Here is a 27,366-nt window from a genome sequence, read left to right on the forward strand (position 1 = left end):
ATGAGAAGACAGTGTTTACATGTGATTAATGTACATTACATGACGGTGGTCCACCCTGTGGTTTTCCTGAAGTACAAACCCCTGAGATACAGAGTGGGGTGTTGTGGTGTAGTCTGGCTCTTAGTTCTGGTGTTCGGTGTAATAAACTACAAAATATTATCTGTATACAATAACTTGGGCATATTCCTGCCCGTACTGTCAATGGACTTGTTCTGCAGCCTCTCCATTCTCAGGGTTCTTAAGAAGCCCGGCCCGGGAGATGGAGGGAAGGAGAAAGCGGAGGGAAACCTGCAGAAGACGAGAGCTTTCAGGATCGTCTCCATCATGCTGGTGATGCTGCTGGTCAACTATGTACCAACGATCATCATGGCACCAATGATGCATCTATTTTCAGAGAAGGAAAACCTGTGTGAAATTAGCCCCACCCCTTGTCTCCTTCTCCATTATGGGAAGTTCTGTCCAGGCCCTCCTCTTCCTCCGCAGGGCTGGGAAGGTGCCATGTCTCTGTGCAGGCAGGGGTAGCGGGGAGAACAACTAGGATTGTAATAAAGGTAGACTTAGCATATTTGGCCAAATTCCACAGAATGACCCAATCGAGAGGCTTATCTTCTCAGCCCTTGTTGTCACGCAACTATCACATTGAGTGAAGCGAACGTGCATGCGTTCTGAGTGGGTACAACACAAGTTGTACCCATCGTGCCAACTCTGTAATATCTGTGGTTCCCATCGCTGCTCATATCACTGAGTCTACTTAACGTAAACAGCAGGAAACAGATGTAACTTTAACAGTAGCATGTTTCTGTGGATAACTACAGGGGAATAACATGATTATATGTGACGTTATGTAATTCATTATGAATGTAGAACATTATAATAATCACTTGATTATATGTAGCGACACTGGTGTTTGATAAGATGGCTATACTTTATTAACTGGTTTTGTTATCATTGTTTTATAATTTTACGTTAAATGATTTGACAGTTTAAGTCTATACAATCTAAATGAATCATTTCCTCACTACATGAGGTCTTCTTTATCGTAAGTAGTCTCATTATTCATGTTTGAACTACTCATGTCATGCTGATGTTTGGTGTATGTTTGATAATGATGAAATTAAATTGTGAGCTAGAGAAAGATCTAGAATCTGTCTCTTTTGTATTCCCTTTTGGAGCCTTTCTTCCTCAAGTTTCTTGTATGTTATTGTGGTAGTAACGTCCAGCACAGTATAATATAATAATACCGTGTTAAATATCACTGCCCTTTAGGCTACACTATATGATTACTAACAATACTGAATGATGACACGTGTATTTCAGGGTTAATATGGCATGAATTATTAACTAATACGCCTATTTACACACTTGTTTAAGTACTTCACTTGAATCTATTGCATGAGGATACTGTATCTTTACAAACACACACAAGTTTTTTTCTAGCAGTGATTTGCTTATTTGGCATCAATCTTTACTCAGTCAGAGAGATGCAAAATCTACACCTCTCACTCAGAAAGTCCTCCTGTGACATCGTTACTATATTTGTCTGGACACAACGATACTGAATGCTGATTGGTTAAAACCGTATACATGTATGCAACATGATGGTTTTATGAATGAATGTGTGAAGACAAAGATCAGCCTCAATATCTGTCTATATCAGTCTGGATGAGCCCCACAACTATTCCTGCTGTTATCCTTCTCTATTCAAAGTATTGTAGTAGTAGTACTAACAATCACAGGTAGATGGCGCCTAACGTCACACACCAAAACAGCAAGTTGTACCTCATCACTCAAAGTAAAAACAACTGAAACTCCTGACTGTAGGCCTATATTGTCTAATTCCATTGGGTTTGGTGATGTCAGCCCTTTAGTCACTGCACATTAGCCTAATAATATCAGCCTGACAAGTTGTCAGAAGGGGAAAATATATATTTGCATGGGATCGATCACACAGTGCTCTCTGCCGACTAGGCCAAAAGGCAGTATGCTTTAGTCCTTTTGATTAATGAGTAGTTCCTCCCTTTGCCTAATGGGTCAGTCCTCCCTTTGCCTAATGGGTCAGTCCTCCCTTTTCCTAATGGGTCGGTCCTCCCTTTTCCTAATGGGTCAGTCCTCCCTTTTCCTAATGAGTAGTTCCTCCCTTTTCCTAATGGGTCGGTCCTCCCTTTGTCTAATGGGTCAGTCCTCCCTTTTCCTAATGAGTAGTTCTCCCTTTGCCTAATGAGTCAGTCCTCCTTTTGTCTAATGAGTCAGTGTTCCTTTTGCCTAATGAGTCAGTCCTCCCTTTGCCTAATGGGTCAGTCCTCCCTTTGCCTAATGAGTCAGTCCTCTCTTTGCCTAATGGGTCAGTCCTCCCTTTTCCTAATGGGTCAGTCCTCCCTTTTCCTAATGGGTCAGTCCTCCCTTTTCCTAATGGGTCAGTCCTCCCTTTGCCTAATGGGTCAGTTCTCCCTTTGCCTAATGGGTCAGTTCTCCCTTTGCCTAATGGGTCAGTTCTCCCTGTGCCTAATGGGTCAGTTATCGCTTTGCCTAATGGGTCAGTTATCCCTTTGCCTAATGAGTCAGTGTGTCTTTTGCCTAATGAGTCAGTGTTCCTTTTACCTAATGAGTCTGTGTTCCTTTTGCCTAATGAGTCAGTGTTCCTTTTGCCTAATGAGTCAGTGTTCCTTTTGTCTAATGAGTCAGTGTTCCTTTTGCCTAATGAGTCAGTGTTCCTTTTGCCTAATGAGTCAGTCCTCTCTTTTGCCTAATGAGTCAGTCCTCCTTTTGTCTAATGAGTCAGTGTTCCTTTTGGCTAATGAGTCAGTGTTCCTTTTGCCTAATGAGTCAGTGTTCCTTTTGCCTAATGAGTCAGTCCTCCCTTTTCCTAATGGGTCAGTTCTCCCTTTGCCTAATGGGTCAGTCCTCCCTTTTCCTAATGAGTAGTTCCTCCCTTTTCCTAATGGGTCGGTCCTCCCTTTTCCTAATGGGTCAGTCCTCCTTTTGCCTAATGGGTCAGTCCTCCCTTTTCCTAATGAGTAGTTCTCCCTTTGCCTAATGAGTCAGTCCTCCTTTTGTCTAATGAGTCAGTGTTCCTTTTGCCTAATGAGTCAGTCCACCCTTTGCCTAATGGGTCAGTCCTCCCTTTGCCTAATGAGTCAGTCCTCTCTTTGCCTAATGGGTCAGTCCTCCCTTTTCCTAATGGGTCAGTCCTCCCTTTTCCTAATGGGTCAGTCCTCCCTTTTCCTAATGGGTCAGTCCTCCCTTTGCCTAATGGGTCAGTTCTCCCTTTGCCTAATGGGTCAGTTCTCCTTTTGCCTAATGAGTCAGTCCTCCTTTTGCCTAATGAGTCTGTGTTCCTTTTGCCTAATGAGTCGGTGTTCCTTTTGCCTAATGAGTCAGTCCTCTCTTTTGCCTAATGAGTCAGTCCTCCTTTTGTCTAATGAGTCAGTGTTCCTTTTGGCTAATGAGTCAGTGTTCCTTTTGCCTAATGAGTCAGTGTTCCTTTTGCCTAATGAGTCAGTCCTCCCTTTTCCTAATGGGTCAGTTCTCCCTTTGCCTAATGGGTCAGTTATCCCTTTGCCTAATGAGTCAGTGTTCCTTTTGCCTAATGAGTCTGTGTTCCTTTTGCCTAATGAGTCGGTGTTCCTTTTGCCTAATGAGTCAGTCCTCCTTTTGTCTAATGAGTCAGTGTTCCTTTTGCCTAATGAGTCAGTGTTCCTTTTGCCTAATGAGTCAGTCCTCTCTTTTGCCTAATGAGTCAGTCCTCCTTTTGTCTAATGAGTAAGTGTTCCTTTTGGCTAATGAGTCAGTGTTCCTTTTGCCTAATGACTCAGTCCTCTCTTTTGCCTAATGAGTCAGTCCTCTCTTTTGCCTAATGAGTCAGTCCTCTCTTTTGTCTAATGAGTCAGTGTTCCTTTTGGCTAATGACTCAGTCCTCTCTTTTGCCTAATGACTCAGTCCTCTCTTTGCCTAATGAGTCAGTCCTCTCTTTTGCCTAATGAGTCAGTCCTCCCAGAAAGCCATGAACAAACACACACCATTCTCTAAATGACTTCACGTTTTGTTATTAAGTTCATGCAGTTTTATGTTCTCAAAAAAATTGAAAGTTGCATGATGTTTCCACTTACCTGTGCTCTTGTCGATCAACCCAAACATTTTTTAAGTGCATATTTGGTTTATTCAGGTCTAGTTAGATGCAGCACCTTCTAGCTATTGTCATAATGTCATAGCAGCTTAAAAACAGGTGACAGTGCAAGAGAACACACCCATGGGACAAGCTGTAGGCCTACTTGCTGGGTCAACCAGGCTTCTTATGTAGACAATGTGTATGAATAAAACCACAAATGTTGCCGTATTCCACATTAAAACAAATCTAGCCTACTTTCAAATAACACACTTGAAATTGTCAGTCAATGTCAGTTGATCTGCTGCACCACATTCACACACAAGGCACGTCACTCACGTCACTCACGTCACTCACGTCACTCACGTCACTCACGTCACTCACGTCACTCACGTCACTCACGTCACTCACGTCACTCACGTCACTCACGTCACTCACGTCACTCACGTCACTCACGTCACTCACGTCACTCACGTCACTCACGTCACTCACGTCACTCACGTCACTCACGTCACTCACAGCTGCTGAGCTAACAATCCTCTCCTTCTAATTGTGTCTGTATGGTGTCTGTGTGGCAACTAGAATTCTTCAAAGACTTACAAATCATTAACTCTTTATTTGCACACTCAAGGAATAGTATACAGTTACAGCACTTAGACTTTATGTTTAACAGCATAACCGTGAGGCGGATCCTGAAGGGGACTTGAATAGGAGAACCAGTAAAACGGGTGGTAAGATCTGTCTACCTACATGTACGTATTACCTCAACTACCTTGACTAACCTGTGCCCCCGCACATTGACTCTGAACCGGTACCCCCTGTATATAGCCCCGCTATTGTTATTTTACTGCTGCTCTTTAATTATTTGTTATTCTTATCTCTTACTGTTTTGGGGGTATTTTCTTAAAACTGCATTTTTGGTTAAGAGCTCGTAAGTAAGCATTTCACTGTAAGGTCAAATCAAATACCTGTTGTATTCGGCGCATGTGACAATTACAACTTGATTTGATTACATTTTTCAAGCTCTGTGTACTTTTCCTCCAAGACAGGACACCAATTGTAGTTGAATGTGCTCGGAACCACAAAAGCCTTACCTCTCGTGATAACATTTAACAGGTGTAGCCTGTGTCTCGCAAGCCTAATGATATGTTATTAGACCTACACCGCCCGCCACTCTCTCAGTCAAGAGTAAACACATGTAATACGGTTGTGTGCGTCAAGGGGCCACCATCTCTGGGAAAATGCTACCTCAGTTATGGGAGTTTAGGCGAGAGAGTAAAGTGAGGTACTGCTAGAACAGTGCCATGAGTTAATCCTTACAAATCCTTTAGAGGATGTCAGACAGGTGTGGAAAAGGAGAGAGAGAGAAGAGAGAGAGAGGAGAGAGAGAGAGAGAGAGAGAGAGAGAGAGAGAGAGAGAAAGAGAGAGAGAGAGAGAGAGAGAGAGAGAGAGAGAGAGAGAGCGAGAGAGAGAAAGAGAGAGAAAGAGAGAGAATTAAACGCATACCTGAACCTGGTCGGCACACCTGTCTGGCTGGTTGGATTGGCTGAGGGAGGGAGGAAGGAACCAACTGTAAAGTCTGCAGTTACTCCATCATGATGACAACAACCTCAGTCTAACTCTGGATACCTGTTGTGAGCAGTGAGGAAAAGACAGAAAGTGAGAAAAGGGGAAAAGTGTGTAACAAGGAACAACAAGATAGAGGAGGGGAAGACTGACAGAAGACAGGACACTGGACATTATCCACTTGGAAGTCTCAAGGACCACAGAACAGGTACTAGGTCCATCTCAAAATGATAAAGTCCTAGCTAATAAGCAAGCGTTTTGCATATATTTTTATGTGGGCCAGTGCATTGTGTGTGTGTGTTTCTTCAATACTAGCCTATTGTACACCTGTCACATGATGGATCACAAGTGGGTTTGTCAGTGGTGCTTAGTTTGTAGAATTGCTACACTTTATCAGACTTGGTATGATAATATTACATTGGAGCTAGCTCATTTCCATTCTCTAAATATACACCAGGAGGAGCCATGTGAATCTGTGAAGAAAGCCTAAGCATATGTAAATGTGGGGAAAGTCTCAGGTGGAGACCCAAACTTAGTCCTGAAAAATGTAGAAGTACTGAGACCAGGAAGACGTAGCTACTTTGCATGTGTCACCTTCAATATCTAATTACATTAGGCCTCAACATAGATGTCACTTAAATATCTAGCTAACAATAGCTAGCAGTAGAGTAAACTCAAAAACACTGACTATTTCCTAGTACTATTCCACAGTAGGCCTAGCTCCTTCTAGCCAGCTAGATATTTCTCCCGTAGGTAGCTAAGTACAGTATATAGGCAGGGCTCCGAAATGAAGGGTGTCCTGTTGTCCCGGCGATGATAAAATGTCTGGAATGTCTGGGAAGATTCAAACACTCTGGGACAGTTCTGGGAGGATATATCTAAATTCATACAACTACTGTACATACAAAACACATAACAATAATACGCTGTCAATTAAAGCTAACGCAAGAGATTAGAACGTTCAGCTTAAAATGTTAATGAGCTGTTACTTCTGCACATTTTAAGCACAGCAATGCGCACTCAGCAGTAGGTTATGTGTCAATGTTCCAAAATGCAATTCATGGGAACACACTGTTCTAAAGAGCTACATTCAGGCTACACAGAATAGAAAAAAAAGGACTTCCGACTTCAGTGCTTTCAAATGAGTTCCGACATTGAGCGCGGCCTCCTGTGGTCGGATAAAAACAAATAATAATAAATAAAAAAAGAACATCATTTTTATTTAAAAAGATGTGCCTCTTGGGCCCCCTTATAGGCTCGATCCCAGCCCCTGACTCACAATTGATCAGTCACAATAATTTATTATGCAGTTTATTTGAATGTTAATAATCAGTTACCCAATCAAGGCAGGGCCAACCCCCTACCTCTTCTCCTCCCCCATCTGATGATTATCAGAGTGGCAGCAGGCAGCAGCAGGCTGTCTACACTCACTGAGAGCTCCTGAGTCTTCCTGTGGTTGGCGGTTGCAGTAAAAAAGTACTAATTATATACCACATACATACTGTACATATAATATATAACCCTTGAACTCAACTCTGGATCTCAAAGCCAGTTCCACTGCATTTGTTCATTGATCCCCTATAATTTATTGATTGTGGCTGGATCCGGCACCGACAGAGATGGCCGCCTCGCTTCGCGTTCCTAGGAAACTATGCAGTACTTAGTTTTTTAATGTATTATTTCTTACACTGTTACCCCAGGAAATCTTAAGTTTTATTACATACAGCCGGGAGGAACTATTGGATATAAGAGCAACATCAACTTACCAACATTACCACCAGGAATACGACTTTCCCGAAGCGGATCCTCTGTTTGGTCCACCTCCCAGGACAATGGGCCGCAGAAGGGGCAGACGGAGCGGTCTTCTGGTCAGGCTCCGTAGACAGACACATCGCCCACCAATCCCGAGTATACTACTCGCCAATGTCCAGACTCTTGACAACAAGGTAGACGAAATCCGAGCAAGGGTTACCTTCCAGAGAGACATCAGAGATTGTAACATTCTCTGTTTCACGGAAACGTGGCTCACTAAGGATATGTTATCGGAGTCGGTACAGCCACCTGGTTTCTTCACGCAGCGCGCCGACAGAAACAAACATCTCTCTGGTAAGAAGAGAGAAGGGGTGTATGCCTTCTGATTAACGAGTCGTGGTGTCATCATAACAACATACAGGAACTCAAGTCCTTTTGTTCACCTGACCTAGAATTCCTTACAATTAAATGCCGATCGCATTATCTACCAAGAGAATTCTCTTCAAGTATAATCACAGTCGTGTATATCCCCGCAGACACCTTGACGGCCCTGAAAGAACTTCAATGGACTCTATGTAAACTGGAAACCACATATCCCGAGGCTGCATTTATTATAGCTGGGGATTTTAATAAGGCTAATCTTAAAACAATGAATGAGCAACCCGGGCTGGCACATTTCTGGATCATTGTTACTCTAACTTCCGCGACGCAAGCAAAGCCCTCCCTCGCCCTCCTTTCAGAAAATCTGACCACGACTCCATTTTTGTTGCTCCCAGCCAGGTCTGCTCAGGTCTGTTCAACGCTGGTCAGACCAATCTGATTCCACACTTCAAGATTGCTTCGATCACGTGGACTGGGATATGTTCCGGATAGCGTCGGACAATAACATTGATGTAATTGCTGATTCGGTGAGCGAGTTTATTAGCAAGTGCATCGGTGACGTTTTACCCCCATCGACTATTAAAAGCTTCCCCAACCAGAAACTGTGGATTGATGGCAGCATTCGCGCAAAACTGAAAGTGCAAACTACTGCTTTAACTCAGGGCAAGGCGACCGAAAACATGACCAAATACAAACAGTGTAGCTATTCCCTCCGCAAGGCAATCAAACAAGATCAGCGTCAGTATAGAGACAAAGTAGAGTCACAATTCAACGGCTCAGACAAGAGAGGTATGTGGCAGGGTCTACAGTCAATCACGGACTACAAAAAGAAAACCAGTCCCGTCGCGGACCTCGATGTCTTGCTCCCAGGCAAACTAAATAACTTCTTTGCTCGCTTTGAGGACAATACAGTGCCACCGACACGGCCTGCTTCCAAAACCTGTGGGCTCTCCTTCACAGCAGCCAACGTGAGTAAAACATTTAAATGTGTTAACCCTCACAAGGCTGCCAGACCAGACGGCATTCCCAGCCGCGTCCTCAGAGCATGCGCAGACCAGCTGGCTGGTGTGTTTACTGACATATTCAATCAATCTCTATCCCAGTCTACTGTTCCCACATGCTTCAAGAGGGCCACCATTGTTCCTGTTCCCATGAAAGCTACGGTAACTGAGCTAAACCACTATCGCCCCATAGCACTCACTTCTGTCATCATGAAGTGCTTTGAGAGACTAGTCAAGGATCATATCACCTCCACCCTATCTGACACCCTAGACCCACTCCAATTTGCTTCCCGCCCCAATAGGTCCACAGACAACGCAATCAATCACACTGCACACTGCCCTAACTCATTTCAGCCCTCTCCTGTACTCCCTGTTCACCCATGACTGCACGGCTATGCACTCCTCCAACTCAAATATCAAGTTTGCAGACGACACTACAGTGGTAGGCTTGATTACCAACAATGACGAGACGGTCTACAGGGAGGAGGTGAGGCCCGCAGAGGGTGGTGTAAGGAAAATTATCTCACACTTAACGTCAACAAAACAAAGGAGATGATCGTGGACTTCAGGAAACAGCAGAGGGAGCTGCTCCCTATCCACATCAACGGGACAGTAGTGGAGAAGGTTGAAAGTTTTAAGTTCCTCGGCGTACACATCACGGACAAACTGAAATGGTCAACCCACATAGACAGTGTGGTGAAGAAGGCGCAACAGCGCCTCGTCAACCGCAGGAGGCTGAAGAAATGTGGCTTGTCACCAAAAACACTCACAAACTTTTACAGAGGCACAATCGAGAGCATCCTGTCGGGCTGTATCACCACCTGGTATGGCAACTGCTCGCCCACAACCGTAAGGCTCTCCAGAGGGTAGTGAGGTCTGCACAACGCACCACCGGGGGCAAACTACCTCCAGGACACCTACACCACCTCTCACAGGATGGCCAAAAAGATCATCAAGGACAACAACCACCCGAGCCACTGCATGTTCACCCCGCTATCATCCAGAAGGCGAGGTCAGTACAGGTGCATCAAAGCTGGGACTGAGAGACTGAAAAACAGCTTCTATCTCAAGGCCATCAAGACTGTTAAACAGCCATCACTAACAATGAGTGGCTGCTGCCAACATACTGATTCAAATCTCAAACCACTTTAATAATAACAAATTGGATGTAGTAAATGTATCACTAGTCACTTTAAACAATAGCACTTTATATAATGTTTACATATCCTACATTACTCATCTCATATGTATATACTGTATTCTATACCATCTACTGCATCTTGCTTATGCCGTTCGGCCATCACTCATCCATATATTTATATGTACATATTCTTATTCATTCCTTTACACTTGTGTGTATAAGGTAGTGGTTGTGAAATGGTTAGATTTCTTGTTAGATATTACTGCATGGTTGGAACTAGAAGCACAGGCATTTCACTACACTCGCATTAACATCTGCTAACCATGTGTATGTGACCAATAACATTTGATTTGATTTGATTTAGACCTGGGACACCAGGAAGGTGCAATTAATTATTAGGTCGAACAGAAAACCAGCAGGCTCCGGGCCTCGAAGGGTAAGAGCTAAGTACCCCTGATATGTAATATTAAGATAAATAATAGATACATAATATATTTCCTTTATTATTATATATATTTTTTTAAAGTATATTAAAAAAATCTCTGTCTTGGTCCCACCACAGCCTGGGCCCACCACTGGCCTGGGACCCCCAGGGGCTTCTGCCCTGGTAATCTCCTGCATTAATCTGGCCCTGGTCCCTTGTGTGTTGGCCTATATAGTAGTCTACCACATTTTGAGTTCTATCAACTTTAAGTCCTGTGTGACTGCGAGTCTTGTCCCACAAAATACGTGTCTTTGATAGCCAGCTCTGTACATTTATCTGCATCCAATAGATGATGGAAATGGAAGTATTATGTCATTGATTTCACGTTGCCTAGTCACCTGATAGTTGATGATAAGTAGTACTCAAGGTACAGATGCATGATAAGTGAGATGGCAAGTACCTGTGGATTTTCCTGCAAGAGAACATTAGTATGAGATAACACAGTGAAGGAAGTGAAGAAGTGCATTCTATTTAATTAAACCATGGAACCAATGGAAGTATTATGTCATTGATTTCACGTATGGCTTTGGGTGACCAAAGCCAATCATGTCATTCATGTCATGCATTTTATCAACAAATTCAAACACTACTAACTTATAAAACAAAAGGGCTGATTTGTCCCAAATTTTGATCAAATATTCTGACCTGTCACTTGCGATCACATTGCGCTTATGAAAATATATATAATATCGTGAGGATGTGGTAGCCTAAACCTACTGGTGATGGTAAACACATGTTCTTCAGTCATGTTTAAGATCTGACATGCCATGCAGCCCAGTGCAGCGCAAGACATGTCATAGGCCAATGGTTAACCAATCATATTTTTCAAATCCTGAAAGGCAAAATTCCAGGTAACCTTGGAGTGGAAAGTTATGCCTTACCAGTTTGCTTCTGAGGAAGAGCTGCAAAAGAAAGTAAGTAGCTGTATTAGGTGGAAATATAGAAGGTCATTTCGTCCAACTTCATTCAAAATATAGATGTTTTTCTTGAGACAATATGTGTGGGTATAGGCAGATGTTGTAATTGGAGGATGCATTTGGGCATATTCTATAATGAGATTCAATAGACTACATCTGTCCGTACAAACGTTGAGAAATGATGACGTAATTTAAATTTGTATTGCTCTCTTCCACCTTAAACCCCATGAGCTCTCTCTCTCTGTGTGTGTATGTGTGTGTGTGTGTGTGTGTGTGTGTGTGTGTGTGTGTGTGTGTGTGTGTGTGTGTGTGTGTGTGTGTGTGTGTGTGTGTGTGTGTGTGTATGAGTGAGTGAGTGAGTGCATATGGATATTTTACATGTGGCACCCCTAGTATTGCTACTGACATTAACCATAAACAAATGAAAGATAATAATAAGTACTAAGAACATGATTTACCCTGGGTGGTCATGACATAGGCTGGGTGGTCATGACTTAGGCTGGGTGGTCATGACATAGGCTGGGTGGTCATGACTTAGGCTGGGTGGTCATGACTTAGGCTGGGTGGCCATGACATAGGCTGGTTGGCCTTGACATTGGCTGGGTGGTCATGACTTCGGCTGGGTGGTCATGACTTAGGCTGGGTGGTCATGACTTAGGCTGGGTGGTCATGACTTAGGCTGGGTGGTCATGACATAGGCTGGGTGGTCATGACATAGGCTGGGTGGTCATGACTTAGGCTGGGTGGTCATGACTTAGGCTGGGTGGTCATGACATAGGCTGGGTGGTCATGACATAGGCTGGGTGGTCATGACTTAGGCTGGGTGGTCATGACATAGGCTGGGTGGTCATGACTTAGGCTGGGTGGTCATGACATAGGCTGGGTGGCCATGACATAGGCTGGGTGGTCATGACATAGGCTGGGTGGTCATGACATAGGCTGGGTGGTCATGACTTAGGCTGGGTGGTCATGACTTAGGCTGGGTGGCCATGACATAGGCTGGGTGGTCATGACTTAGGCTGGTTGGTCATGACTTAGGCTGGGTGGTCATGACATAGGCTGGGTGGTCATGACTTAGGCTGGGTGGCCATGACATAGGCTGGGTGGTCATGACTTAGGCTGGGTGGCCATGACATAGGCTGGGTGGTCATGACTTAGGCTGGGTGGTCATGACATAGGCTGGGTGGTCATGGCATAGGCTGGGTGGTCATGACTTAGGCTGGGTGGTAATGACATTGTCTAGGTAGTGATTTGTGAAAGTAACATTGTGTGAGCCCCAAATAGCAGTTTAGGTTACAGAGTGCAAACGAGTAAGTGAGGATTACTAGCAGTCTTATTTTGTGTTTTAAACATATTGCCTAATTATAGTGCATGTTTAAAGATGTTTCCTGTCAGGCAGAGGCTGTGGCCTAACAACAGCCTGAAGGCCTATTGATCCTTGTTTTCTCCAACCAGACCAGGTTGTTTTACCATGTTGCCATAGGCGACAGTATCAGCGCTGGTTGAGGTCTCCTCTGTGCTACCGGTCCTACTTCATTCCACCCCCTGTCTGATGTGACAGATACAGGCCTACTGTGTGAGCTAACGAGGGTAAACATCAGTCAGAGTGCACAGACCACATTCTTCTACATTATCTCACAGGCAGCCATGCTTGACTGAGACAAATGTTCCTCTGTGGAGGACACAGTCTGTGTGTGTGTGTGTGTGTGTGTTATGTAATACAGTGTTGACAGACATTACCTAAACAAAAGTGACATTTACACATACTCTCAATCCACCTAATACCTGGGAGCTCCTGTCCCCTAGCTGCAGAGATCCAGATAAGTAGCCCTACCAGCCAGCCTTAGCGTCTCACCGGCCCCAGCCTCCAGCCTCCAGCCCCAGCCCCAGCCCCAGCCCCAGCTTCCAGCCCCAGCCTCCAGCCTCCAGCCCCAGCCCCAGCCTCCAGCCCCAGCCCCAGCCTCCAGCCCCAGCCCCAGCCTCCAGCCCCAGCCCCAGCCAGGCTCCCTCTGGGCTGGGCAGATTCCTCTCAACAAACTTTTTAATGACACCTAACACTTGTGTTCTGTTGCCCCCTAGCTGCAGAGCTCCAGACCAGTAGCCCTACCAGCCAGCCCTACCGTCTCCCCTGCAGAGGTCCAGACCAGTAGCCCTACCAGCCAGCCTTACCGTCTCCCCTGCAGAGCTCCAGACAAGTAGCCCTACCAGCCAGCCCTACCGTCTCCCCTGCAGAGCTCCAGACAAGTAGCCCTACCAGCCAGCCCTACCGTCCCTGCAGAGCTCCAGACAAGTAGCCCTACCAGCCAGCCCTACCGTCTCCCCTGCAGAGCTCCAGACAAGTAGCCCTACCAGCCAGCCCTACCGTCTCCCCTGCAGAGCTCCAGACAAGTAGCCCTACCAGCCAGCCCTACCGTCTCCCCTGCAGAGCTCCAGACAAGTAGCCCTACCAGCCAGCCATACCGTTTCCCCTGCAGAGGTCCAGACCACTAGCTCTACCATTTTCCCCAGAATGGCTCTCTCCGGGTCGGGTGGCTTCCTCTCTGAGGATCAGTTCATCTGTTCTATCTGCCTGGATGTGTTCACCAACCCAGTCTCCACACCCTGTGGTCACAGCTACTGTCTGGACTGCATCTCCACCTACTGGGATGGTATGTATTGTGGCTTTGTATATACTGTACACTAGCTGAAATATAAGTGTTTACATAGGTCTATATACTGTAGACTACCTGAAATATAAGTGTTTACATAGGTCTATATACTGTGCACTACCTGAAATATAAGTGTTTACATAGGCCTATATACTGTACACTACCTGAAATATAAGTGTTTACATAGGCCTATATACTGTACACTAGCTGAAATATAAGAGTTTACATAGGTCTATATACTGTAGACTACCTGAAATATAAGTGTTTACATAGGTCTATATACTGTACACTACCTGAAATATAAGTGTTTACATAGGTCTATATACTGTACACTACCTGAAATATAAATGTACATAGGTCTATATACTGTAGACTACCTGAAATATAAATAGGTCTATATACTGTACACTACCTGAAATATAAATAGGTCTATATACTGTACACTACCTGAAATATAAATAGGCCTATATACTGTACACTACCTGAAATATAAATGTACATAGGTCTATATACTGTACACTACCTGAAATATAAATGTACATAGGTCTATATACTGTAGACTACCTGAAATATAAATGTACATAGGTCTATATACTGTAGACTACCTGAAATATACGTGTTTACATAGGTCTATATACTGTACACTACCTGAAATATAAGTGTTTACATAGGTCTATATACTGTACACTACCTGAAATATAAGTGTTTACATAGGTCTATATACTGTACACTACCTGAAATATAAGTGTTTACATAGGTCTATATACTGTACACTACCTGAAATATAAGTGTTTACATAGGCCTATATACTGTACACTACCTGAAATATAAATGTACATAGGTCTATATACTGTAGACTACCTGAAATATAAATGTTTACATAGGTCTATATACTGTACACTACCTGAAATATAAGTGTTTACATAGGTCTATATACTGTACACTACCTGAAATATAAGTGTTTACATAGGCCTATATACTGTACACTACCTGAAATATAAGTGTTTACATAGGCCTATATATTGTAGACTACCTGAAATATAAGTGTTTACATAGGCCTATATACTGTACACTACCTGAAATATAAGTGTTTACATAGGCCTATATACTGTACACTACCTGAAATATAAGTGTTTACATAGGCCTATATACTGTACACTACCTGAAATATAAGTGTTTACATAGGCCTATATACTGTACACTACCTGAAATATAAATGTACATAGGTCTATATACTGTACACTACCTGAAATATAAGTGTTTACATAGGCCTATATATTGTAGACTACCTGAAATATAAGTGTTTACATAGGCCTATATACTGTACACTACCTGAAATATAAGTGTTTACATAGGCCTATATACTGTACACTACCTGAAATATAAATGTTTACATAGGTCTATATACTGTACACTACCTGAAATATAAATGTTTACATAGGTCTATATACTGTACACTACCTGAAATATAAGTGTACATAGGTCTATATACTGTACACTACCTGAAATATAAGTGTTTACATAGGCCTATATACTGTACACTACCTGAAATATAAATGTTTACATAGGTCTATATACTGTACACTACCTGAAATATAAGTGTTTACATAGGCCTATATATTGTAGACTACCTGAAATATAAGTGTTTACATAGGCCTATATACTGTACACTACCTGAAATATAAGTGTTTACATAGGCCTATATACTGTACACTACCTGAAATATAAATGTTTACATAGGTCTATATACTGTACACTACCTGAAATATAAATGTTTACATAGGTCTATATACTGTAGACTACCTGAAATATAAATAGGTCTATATACTGTACACTACCTGAAATATAAATAGGTCTATATACTGTACACTACCTGAAATATAAATAGGCCTATATACTGTACACTACCTGAAATATAAATGTACATAGGTCTATATACTGTACACTACCTGAAATATAAATGTACATAGGTCTATATACTGTAGACTACCTGAAATATAAATAGGTCTATATACTGTACACTACCTGAAATATAAATAGGTCTATATACTGTACACTACCTGAAATATAAGTGTTTACATAGGCCTATATACTGTACACTACCTGAAATATAAGTGTTTACATAGGCCTATATACTGTAGACTACCTGAAATATAAGTGTTTACATAGGCCTATATACTGTACACTACCTGAAATATAAGTGTTTACATAGGCCTATATATTGTAGACTACCTGAAATATAAGTGTTTACATAGGCCTATATACTGTACACTACCTGAAATATAAGTGTTTACATAGGTCTATATACTGTACACTACCTGAAATATAAGTGTTTACATAGGCCTATATACTGTACACTAGCTGAAATATAAGTGTTTACATAGGCCTATATACTGTACACTACCTGAAATATAAGTGTTTACATAGGCCTATATACTGTACACTACCTGAAATATAAGTGTTTACATAGGCCTATATACTGTACACTACCTGAAATATAAGTGTTTACATAGGTCTATAAACTGTAGACTACCTGAAATATAAGTGTTTACATAGGTCTATATACTGTACACTACCTGAAATATAAGTGTTTACATAGGTCTATAAACTGTAGACTACCTGAAATATAAGTGTTTACATAGGTCTATATACTGTAGACTACCTGAAATATAAGTGTTTACATAGGTCTATATACTGTACACTACCTGAAATATAAGTGTTTACATAGGTCTATATACTGTAGACTACCTGAAATATAAGTGTTTACATAGGTCTATATACTGTACACTACCTGAAATATAAGTGTTTACATAGGCCTATATACTGTACACTACCTGAAATATAAGTGTTTACATAGGTCTATATACTGTACACTACCTGAAATATAAGTGTTTACATAGGTCTATAAACTGTAGACTACCTGAAATATAAGTGTTTACATAGGTCTATATACTGTACACTACCTGAAATATAAGTGTTTACATAGGTCTATATACTGTACACTACCTGAAATATAAGTGTTTACATAGGTCTATATACTGTACACTACCTGAAATATAAGTGTTTACATAGGTCTATAAACTGTAGACTACCTGAAATATAAGTGTTTACATAGGTCTATATACTGTACACTACCTGAAATATAAGTGTTTACATAGGTCTATATACTGTACACTACCTGAAATATAAGTGTTTACATAGGTCTATAAACTGTACACTACCTGAAATATAAGTGTTTACATAGGTCTATATACTGTACACTACCTGAAATATAAGTGTTTACATAGGTCTATATACTGTACACTACCTGAAATATAAGTGTTTACATAGGTCTATAAACTGTAGACTACCTGAAATATAAGTGTTTACATAGGTCTATATACTGTACACTACCTGAAATATAAGTGTTTACATAGGTCTATATACTGTAGACTACCTGAAATATAAGTGTTTACATAGGTCTATATACTGTACACTACCTGAAATATAAGTGTTTACATAGGTCTATATACTGTACACTACCTGAAATATAAGTGTTTACATAGGTCTATATACTGTAGACTACCTGAAATATAAGTGTTTACATAGGTCTATATACTGTAGACTACCTGAAATATAAATGTACATTTGTTTGTATGTACATGAGCCCAATACATGCAACAACTTACATCCATGCAACCTTATTGGTTGTTTCCTATTAGTAGGCCTATTTCATCACATCCCCATTCAGAGATCAAATGTATTCCGCCATGTGAATGAATGAAATGAACTGTAACTTGTTGTTGAAGGAGGAGGAGGGAAGACGTGTGTGTGCCCGCTGTGTAAGGAGAGCTTCAGGAAGAGGCCGGAACTTCACATCAACCGCACCCTGAAGGAGATCACCGAGCAGTTTAAGAAGATGGCGGACGGATTGGACCGGGGGGCCATGGTGTTTGAAGGAGGGATTGAGAGTCAAGGTTGGGGTGGCGGTGGAAATGAGGGGGTGTCATACGGGGTTGAGCGTCCTCCGGTCCCTCCAAGACCCCCAGGGATGGGTGTGATGCCTGGGGATTTGTTGTTGGAGATGAAGACCAGGTTCCAACGACCTTCGAACTCCAGAACCCCTCCGCCCGTCCTCCACCCCCACCCGCCCTCACCCTTCTCCTCCAACACCACCGCCCTCTCGTCCCCCCGCCCCTCCTGTTGTCCCACGCAGATACACCCTGAGCGGGCCGGCTGATTCCTCCACCGACGCGCCTCTCTGTCCTGAACACCAGAGGGGGCTGGAGTTCTTCTGCCGGACAGACCAGACGTGTGGGTGTGCCGTGTGCATGGAGGGAGAGCACCATGGACACCAGGTTATACCAGCCAAGAGAGAGTGGCTCATTAAGAAGGTAGGGAGAGGGACAGAGGTGGAGGAGCAGAGGTGTGTGAACTAATTCTGATGGAGATGTAGGGTACTCCAATTGCAATGCTACTACTGTAGAAATGAAAACATACTGTATTAACCAAAGCTATATAGTCAGTTTAATCAACTCTACACAAAAGAGACTGGGTGTTTGAAACATATTTAAATTGTGTTAATCACATGCTTCGAGGTAGAGGTAGATATGTACATACTAGGAATACGGAATAAGTACATTGCAGTATGTTGACTCCGGTCTGTTTCTGTATGCAGTCTCAGTTGGAAATCACAGAGGCAGAGCTGAGGGACATGATCACACAGAGAGAAAAGAAGGTGGAGGACATCAGGACATCACTGGAGAATATACAGGTGGGTGTCTGGAACACACACACACAGACACACACACACACAGACACAGCACACACACACACACACACACACACACACACACACACACACACACACACACACACAGTACACACACAGACACAGTACACACACACACACACACACACACAGACACACACACACAGACACAGTACACACACAAGGACACAGAACACACACACAGACACAGTACACACAGTACACAGACACAGACACAGTACACACAGAACACACACACAGACACAGTACACACACAAGGACACAGAACACACACACAGATACAGTACACACAGTACACAGACACAGAAAACAGTACACACAGAACACACACACAGACACAGTACACACACAAGGACACAGAACACACACACAGTCACAGTACACACAAACAGACCACACACGCAGTCACAGTACACACACACACAGTACACACACAGACACAGTACACAGTACACAGTACACAGTAAATCAAAATCAAAAATCAAATGTATTTATATAGCCCTTCATACATCAGCTGATATCTCAAAGTGCTGTACAGAAACCCAGCCTAAAACCCCAAACAGCAAGCAATGCAGGTGTAGAAGCACGGTGGCTAGGAAAAACTCCCTAGAAAGGCCAAAACCTAGGAAGAAACCTAGAGAAGAACCAGGCTATGTGGGGTGGCCAGTCCTCTTCGGGCTGTGCCGGGTGGAGATTATAACAGAACATGGCCAAGATGTTCAAATGTTCATAAATGACCAGCATGGTCGAATAATAATAAGGCAGAACAGTTGAAACTGGAGCAGCAGCACGGCCAGGTGGACTGGGGACAGCAAGGAGTCATCATGTCAGGTAGTCCTGGGGCATGGTCCTAGGGCTCAGGTCCTCGAGAGAGAGAGAGAGAGAGAGAGAGAGAGAGAGAGAGAAAGAGAGAATTAGAGAACGCACACTTAGATTCACACAGGACACCGAATAGGACAGGAGAGGTACTCCAGATATAACAAACTGACCCTAGCCCCCGACACATTAACTACTGCAGCATAAATACTGGAGGCTGAGACAGGAGGGGTCAGGAGACACTGTGGCCCCATCCGAGGACACCCCCAGACAGGGCCAAACAGGAAGGATATAACCCCACCCACTTTGCCAAAGCACAGCCCCCACACCACTAGAGGGATATCTTCAACCACCAACTTACCATCCTGAGACAAGGCTGAGTATAGCCCACAAAGATCTCCGCCATGGCACAACCCTAGGGGGGGCGCCAACCCAGACAGGATGACCACAACAGTGAATCAACCCACTCAGGTGACGCACCCCTTCCAGGGACGGCATGAGAGAGCCCCAGTAAGCCAGTGACTCAGCCCCTGTAATAGGGTTAGAGGCAGAGAATCCCAGTGGGAAGAGGGGAACCGGCCAGGCAGAGACAGCAAGGGCGGTTCGTTGCTCCAGAACCTTTCCGTTCACCTTCCCACTCCTGGGCCAGACTACACTCAATCATATGACCCACTGAAGAGATAAGTCTTCAGTAAGGACTGAAAGGTTGAGACCGAGTTTGCGTCTCTGACATGGGTAGGCAGACCGTTCCATAAAAATGGAGCTCTATAGGAGAAAGCCCTGCCTCCAGCTGTTTGCTTAGAAATTCTAGGGACAATTAGGAGGCCTGCGTCTTGTGACCGTAGCGTACGTGTAGGTATGTACGGCAGGACCAAATCAGAGAGATAGGTAGGAGCAAGGCCATGTAATGCATTGTAGGTTAGCAGTAAAACCTTGAAATCAGCCCTTGCTTTGACAGGAAGCCAGTGTAGAGAGGCTAGCACACAGTACACTGAACACAGTACACAGAACACACACACAGACACAGTATACACATACAGAACACACGTACAAACACAGTACACACACGCAGAACACACAGTCACAGTACACACACACACAGTACACACACAGAGACACAGTACACAAACAGAGACACAGTACACACATACATACCACACATACAGACACAGTACACACACACAGACACAGAACAAACACACAGTCACAGTACACACATACAGAACACACATACAGACACAGTACACACACACAGACACAGAACACACACACAGACACAGCACACTGTACACACACATACAGAACACACACACAGACACAGTACACAAACACACAGACACAGTACACATATACAGAACACACACACAGACACAATACACAAACACACAGACACAGTACACAGAACACACACAGACACAGTACACACAGAGAACACAGACACAGTACAGACACACAGAACACAGACACACACAGACATAGTACCCACACACACAGAGCGTACTTTGCAATTAATTTTTTCTCTCTCTCTCTCTCTCTCTCTCTCTCTCTCTCCCTCCCCTCTTTGTCTTTCCATCCTCTCACCCTGCCCCTCATCATCCCTCTCTCTCCCTCTCTCTCTCCCTCCCCTCTTTGTCTTTCCATCCTCTCTCCCTGCCCCTCATCATCCCTCTCTCTCTCCCTGCCCCTCATCATCTCTCTCTCTCTCTCTCTCTCTCTCTCTCTCTCCTCATCATCATCTCTCTCTCTCCCTCTCCCTCTCCCTCTCCCTCTCCCTCTCTCTCTCTCTCTCTCTCCCCAGGTGTGTGCGGAGCATGAGACAGCAGGCAGCATGCATGTGTTCTCTGCCCTGGTGAGCTCTGTGGAGAGGAGCCAGGCAGAGCTGTTGGAGGTGATAGAGATGTCACAGCGGGCTGCACAGCACCAAGGACAGACCCTCATCAGAGACCTAGAGCAGGTCTCTTTTTATTCGTTAATTTTATTTGAGTGAATGGTTTATTTCAGAGAGAATGGTTTATTTCATCAAGAGGACAATAATATCAATAGCAGCGAAGGCAGAGTTGACACAATATTATTAAAACTTAAATCACATGAAATGTGATGCATTGTACTAGATTTGGGTAAACAGCTCATTTACATCTTCAGTAGGTGATCAATAAAATACATTCATGCCGCTATCTTTTTTGCTACTGATATTGGTGATTGTTGTCTTTGTGACTGTGTTGCTGCAATGGTTGACAAACCAATTCCCTCTGGGATTATTAGTAATAAAGTATTTCTTGTCTTTTCTTTCCTATCATAGGAGATCTCTGAGCTGAGGAAGAGAAGCGCTACCCTCACCCAGCTAGCCCAGTCTGACGACTACGTACTTTTCTTCAAGGTTAGAGACTCTTTCTGTTCATCACATCTTTTTGTCTTTATTCATCCTTTTCAACAATTTCTACCTTTTTTGAAACCGTTTTTTCCTTTAGTTACCTTAGTTACAAGGTAAGAGGTACTTTTCCTTTCCATTCTCTTCATTTAAAATGATCTTGCTACTTGTTTTTTCTAATGAATTTATTCCTCCATTCTCTTTATTCCTCTTCTCAGACATTCTCCACCCCGCCTCAGACCAGGGATTGGTCGGATGCTGTTGTGACCTCTGACCTCACCTCAGGGGCGGTGCTTCTGACTGTCAATCAAATGGTGGAGCGGTTTCGGGAGGAGCTCAAGAGACTGCCGGAGATCTGTGAGTTATGGCTGACCGTTGTAGAACTCCTATACATTCTATCTATGAGTACTATCAGTTTCAAAGTGGGCAAAACTGGTTGAAATTACGTCAAGATTTTACCACTTTTGCTCGCTGGGTTGTTGCAAGTGACAAATAAAGAATATCACCAATACTGTAGTGTTGAGACGGTCTAATTTTACTTTATGAGCACTACTAGGCTACAATACTGTAGTGTTGTGACTGTCTAACTTACCTTCATGAACACTAATAGGCTACAATACTGTAGTGTTGAGACGGTCTAACTTTACTTTATGAACATGACTAGACTACAATACAGTAGTGTTGAGATGGTCTAACTTTACTTTATGAACACTACTACAATACTGTATTGTTGTGACTGTCTAACTTTACTTCATGAACACTACTAGGCTACAATACTGTAATGTCGAGACGGTCTAACTTTACTTTATGAACACTACTACAATACTGTAGTGTTGAGATGGTCTAACTTTACTTCATGAACACTACTAGGCTACAATACTGTAGTGTTGAGATGGTCTAACTTTACTTCATGAACACTACTAGGCTACAATACTGTAATGTCGAGACAGTCTAACTTTACTTTATGAACACTACTACAATACTGTAGTGTTGAGATGGTCTAACTTTCCTTCATGAACACGACTAGGCTACAATACTGTAGTGTTGAGACGGTCTAACTTTACTTTATGAACACGAAAAGGCTACAATACAATATGTAGAGGATGATGTAGACCATCGAATCTCAACTGGTGGGTCGTGACCCAAATTTAGGTCGCAAGCGGTTTTGAATGGGTTGTGTGTGTGTCAGCAAAATAAATAAAAAATGTAATAAAAAAATACTCCAGTCTGAACTTAAACAATTTAAACCAGGTAGAGAGTGTGAATAAATGATAATGAACTTACATTTTTTTTTAAATAATTTAATCTCTGAACAGTTTGTCTTCAATCACAGTATTTTCAATATAAAGCTATTAGCAGCACTATTTTGGTTGTTTTTGTTGTCTCAAACCAGTGAGTTTATTAACAATCTTCATCAAGAACATGGGCAAAATGTATTTATTGACAATGAAAGAGGTGGGAATGTTGTTCCCTTGTCATATAATTGCTATATTTAAAATCAATACAGAATTCAAAATAGTTTTTCAGATTATATTTTGCAGATTATTTTTCCCAATGCAAATATTGTGTCGTGACAGACAACCTGGTTAATTTGGGGTCCCAAGGCAAAACCAGTTGAGAACCTATAGACCCATACACTGCATTGTCTTTTGTTGGCCAGGTCTGCGTCCTCAACCTCAAACAGACCAATCCGTGGGGAGATATAGTCCAAGTAAGGTTTACACGCTCAAAGTACCATCCCATCTGTATCTTTTAGTGTTAATTATGATCTAAGATGTGTCTGATATTGATTAATGCATTCTCTTATGTTTGGCCAGGGTTGCGTCCTCAACCTCAACCAGACCAATCTGTGGGAAGATGTAGTCCAAGTATGATTTTCATTCATGTCTGTGTCACACTCAAAGTCCCAGCTCCTCCCATTCTGTGTGTCTAATAATCTACACGGTATTGATTTGATTGATTCTCTTTTGTTTGGCCAGGTTTGCTTTCTCAACCAAACCATGCTGTCGGAAGAAATAGTCCAAGTAAGTCCAAGATAACATTCATGTCTCTGTCACACTCACAGACCCAACAGATGTATAATAATTCATACAATAATTGATTTCCTGTATTCTATTTTGTTTGGCCAGATTTACCTTCTCAACCAGACCAGTCCCTGGGAAGAAGTAGTCCAAGTAAGATTTAATTCACGGCTGCTTCTGTCACACTCATCCCTTTCCATTTGTTTCTAATAATAACACTGTATTTGATTACATGATACTGTTTTGCCAGGTTTGCGTTCTCCACCTCCACCAGAACACTCTGTAGGAAGTCCAGGTTTGGATTCATTCCTGTTTCTTTCACACGCTCAGGCCCATTCCATATGTGTCAGTTACCAATGATACATAAAGTGTCTAATTAAGGTATAATGACCGAGAAGGCGGTGTTTGGAGGATAAATTGGCACAGGTGTTGTTAGGCCCGAGACAAATATATCCTCCAAACACCGGCTTCGAGGGCATTGTCACTTTTATACAACAGGTTACTAACATATTCAAATAACGATTGACATATTTTCATTAAAAGCATTAACTTGATTAATTTATTCAAACTATTTCATCCTTCCACAAGATATAAGCCGACACAGATCTAGGGTTGCTACCCAAGCCGGCTGGTCGTTCATTCTATCAGTTCGGTTGTCAGAGACGCGACCCAGTCGTTCAGTTCTGTATCTATGAATGCGATCCAGTCGTTCATTCTAAATGTTTCATTGCCATACTGGCTGGAAACTTCGTATCCCTTGCTTGCTAGCTTGCCAACTATGGCTATCTTACAGTCACGTCAAACACTGCATCCAGAATATCAACAGTAGCTGCATTAGCATTAGTTTAAGCTGTTTTCTAGTGACATTTATTTGGATACATCCACCACAATGAGCTAATGAGGCGCGATTTCGCCTGGCATCAGGACGCTGTTGTTCAGAGGAGCTAGCCAACAACACAATAACTTCAAATTGAAGCTGGAACAACTGCAAACTAGCTACACTTCGTCTCGTTTGACCTTTTTTCAATTGACATTTCTTGCTATACTGTATACCTAATGCCAGCTGATTCATGATTTAGACTGGCTGAGAAACGCTGCCTGTCTGTCTCATCCCGAATCCCAACACCTTCATTACCATGGGACAGCTGGAGATCCAATTTGAATATTGAAACAATGTTGAAAATGTCAGAGAGACCAACAGCAAGGTTTATACAAATCTCCGCTGTTGAAAACGAAATGTTAGTCTAAAAGAATGTCTAGATGCATTTTATAGTGGAGATAAAGTTCATAAAGTGCCTGGCTGGGCTGATGAGACAGTGGACTGCGCAGTCAGATGGAACAGAGTAAATAGGCATTTTAACGTGACAGATTTAGCCGGTGGTAACTTGTGGAATAGACACCGGCTGGAATGCGATTTTAACCAATCAGCATTTAGGATTAGACCCACCCATTGTTTTATTACACGTATTCTCTTTTGTTTGGCCAGATTGGCTTTCTCAACCTCAACCAGACCAGTCAGTGGGAAGAAATCCAAAACCAAGTAAGGCTTTGATTAATTTATTAACTCAAAGTCCCAGTCATGTGATAATACATACAGTATTTGATCAGGGGTTAGATGGTTTAACACCTCTCTCTCTCTCTCTCTCTCTCTCTCTCCAGAGGTGAGGAGAGTGCAGGAATATGCAGGTATGTACTTCCTTCTTCCTGTATCATGTTGTCTGTGTTCATGTGTCAAGCACATTCCTGCTAGTTATAGACACAAAACTGCTGATTGAACTCTTGATTGGTGATTGATGACTTTTTCTCCCTCTTTCTCTCTGCCTCTGTTCTCTCTTTCTCTCCCCCACTTATTCTCTCCCTCTGTATGTCTCTCTCTCTGCCCCCCCCTCCCCTTCTACCTCTTCCCTCCTCTCCCTCTCAGTGGACATCACCCTGGACCCCCTCACCGCCCACCCACGCCTGCTCATCTCCGACGACGGCAAGCAGGTGCGCTGCTGGGACCGCTACCAGCCCGTGGCGGACGGCCCCGAGCGCTTTGACCGTGTGGTCTGCGTCCTCGGGCGCCAGGCCTTCTCTTCGGGACGCCATTACTGGGAGGTGAGAACAGAAGCAGGGCTAGTTTCATTCCAACAGCCATCGGGCTGAAGAACAGTGGCTCATAATGGGGCCTGATAGATGGAGGGACTGTATGCCAGGGATGATGTGAATATACATGTGCTCACCTTCCAGTGTTGTTGTATTGCATGATGTTGTATTGTAGTGTATTGATTATGATTTTGGGTGATTTGTATTCGTAGGTGGAGGTGGGTGGGAAGACGGACTGGGACCTGGGCGTGGCTAGCCACTCCATCAACAGGAAAGGGAAGATCATAGTAAGCCCCGCCCACGGCTACTGGTTCCTGAGTCTCCGGGATAAGAAGGACTACGCATTCCGAACGGAACCGTCGACAGCGCTGGGCCTCAACCACAAACCCAACCGTATAGGGGTCTACATAGACTGTGATAAGGGACAGGTGTCCTTCTATAACGTGGAAGCTAAGATGCTCATCTATACATTCACCGACAGCTTCTCGGATGTCATTCATCCCTTCTTCAGCCCTTGCACCAATAAGTCTGGCAGGAACGAGGCGCCGCTCATCATTTGTCCTGTCTCGATGCCTCTGGTGGACTGAGATGGGTTTTAGTTTTTTTGTTCATTCCTAAAGGTAGTTTCCTTCCAGTCTGTCCTTGTTCAATGTTCTCCACTGAGCCAATTGGACGGGACTGGATAGGTCAAAGCAATATGGTGGAAGCTATAGCTGATGCGCCCAATATACCCAGATGTCTCATGTCAACATAGGGAAGGGAACAAGGCCAGAAGAGAGGGAACAATTTTCTGGAATGAAATACAGTCCCTTAGAACCATTCATAATGACCTCCTGTGTTCTATGGAGCTGACCAATGGATAATCTGGATACTGAGTCTGGATTGGACTGATCATTTTGACCAATACAACTCACTACAGTCCATCAGTCTGAGAATTAATGATTTCACCATCTGTCCTTATCACACGATGGATGAATCTGTCTATATAGGGTCATATGTGTCTCACATGGCTCCCTATTCACATATAGTCTGCTTCTTTGACCAGAGCCCCATGGGCCCTATGTATTGCATTACTATAGGGAATAGTGTGCTATTTGTGACATAACCACATTCATTACAAATAAAACATATTACTTGTACATTACAATCCAGTTTTTGAAAAATGTCCACAATAAACCAAATGTAAACTATGTGGACTGGGAGCCACTGAGTAAGACCAGAGACAAACAAAAAGACAAAGAATCCTTTATGAGCCAGTCATTTTATTCATCGTATTCTACAGAGTGGACAAAACTTTAAGAACACCTGCTCT

The 27,366-nt window shown here is 43.1% G+C and overlaps 1 protein-coding gene across 3 annotated transcripts; it reads left to right on the forward strand.

Moving 5' to 3' along the window:
• Nucleotides 1-5,573: 5,573 nt before the first annotated feature.
• Nucleotides 5,574-27,270, forward strand: LOC121844972 (probable E3 ubiquitin-protein ligase TRIML2). Of its 3 annotated transcripts, XM_042315539.1 has the most exons (17): nucleotides 5,575-5,877; nucleotides 13,425-13,481; nucleotides 13,822-13,993; nucleotides 17,782-18,366; nucleotides 18,651-18,746; nucleotides 21,379-21,534; nucleotides 21,880-21,957; nucleotides 22,167-22,305; nucleotides 23,609-23,659; nucleotides 23,766-23,816; nucleotides 23,928-23,972; nucleotides 24,078-24,122; nucleotides 24,220-24,264; nucleotides 25,456-25,509; nucleotides 25,629-25,655; nucleotides 25,891-26,066; nucleotides 26,267-27,270. In XM_042315539.1, exons 4-17 carry the CDS (start codon nucleotides 18,304-18,306, stop codon nucleotides 26,639-26,641), a joined length of 1,401 nt encoding a protein of 466 aa, XP_042171473.1. In that variant the 5' UTR covers nucleotides 5,575-5,877; nucleotides 13,425-13,481; nucleotides 13,822-13,993; nucleotides 17,782-18,303; the 3' UTR covers nucleotides 26,642-27,270. The 3 variants fall into 3 exon arrangements, with proteins under 3 accessions (XP_042171475.1, XP_042171473.1, XP_042171474.1); XM_042315541.1 differs by lacking the exons at nucleotides 23,609-23,659; nucleotides 23,766-23,816 and having other exon boundaries at nucleotides 5,574-5,877; XM_042315540.1 differs by lacking the exons at nucleotides 5,575-5,877; nucleotides 13,425-13,481 and having other exon boundaries at nucleotides 13,622-13,993.
• Nucleotides 27,271-27,366: the final 96 nt, after the last annotated feature.

Source organism: Oncorhynchus tshawytscha, unplaced genomic scaffold (assembly GCF_018296145.1).
Source record: "Oncorhynchus tshawytscha isolate Ot180627B unplaced genomic scaffold, Otsh_v2.0 Un_contig_4141_pilon_pilon, whole genome shotgun sequence".
In the NCBI taxonomy this organism is placed as follows: Eukaryota; Metazoa; Chordata; class Actinopteri; order Salmoniformes; family Salmonidae; genus Oncorhynchus; species Oncorhynchus tshawytscha.

Coding starts and splice junctions, on each gene's coding strand:
- LOC121844972 (XM_042315539.1), top strand. CDS start 18,304: ATGGAGGGAGAGCACCATGGACACCAGGTTATACCAGCCAAGAGAGAG. Junction 25,510..25,628: donor GGGAAGAAATCCAAAACCAA/GTAAGGCTTTGA, acceptor CTCTCTCTCCAG/AGGTGAGGAGAGTGCAGGAA. Junction 25,656..25,890: donor GAGAGTGCAGGAATATGCAG/GTATGTACTTCC, acceptor TCTCCCTCTCAG/TGGACATCACCCTGGACCCC.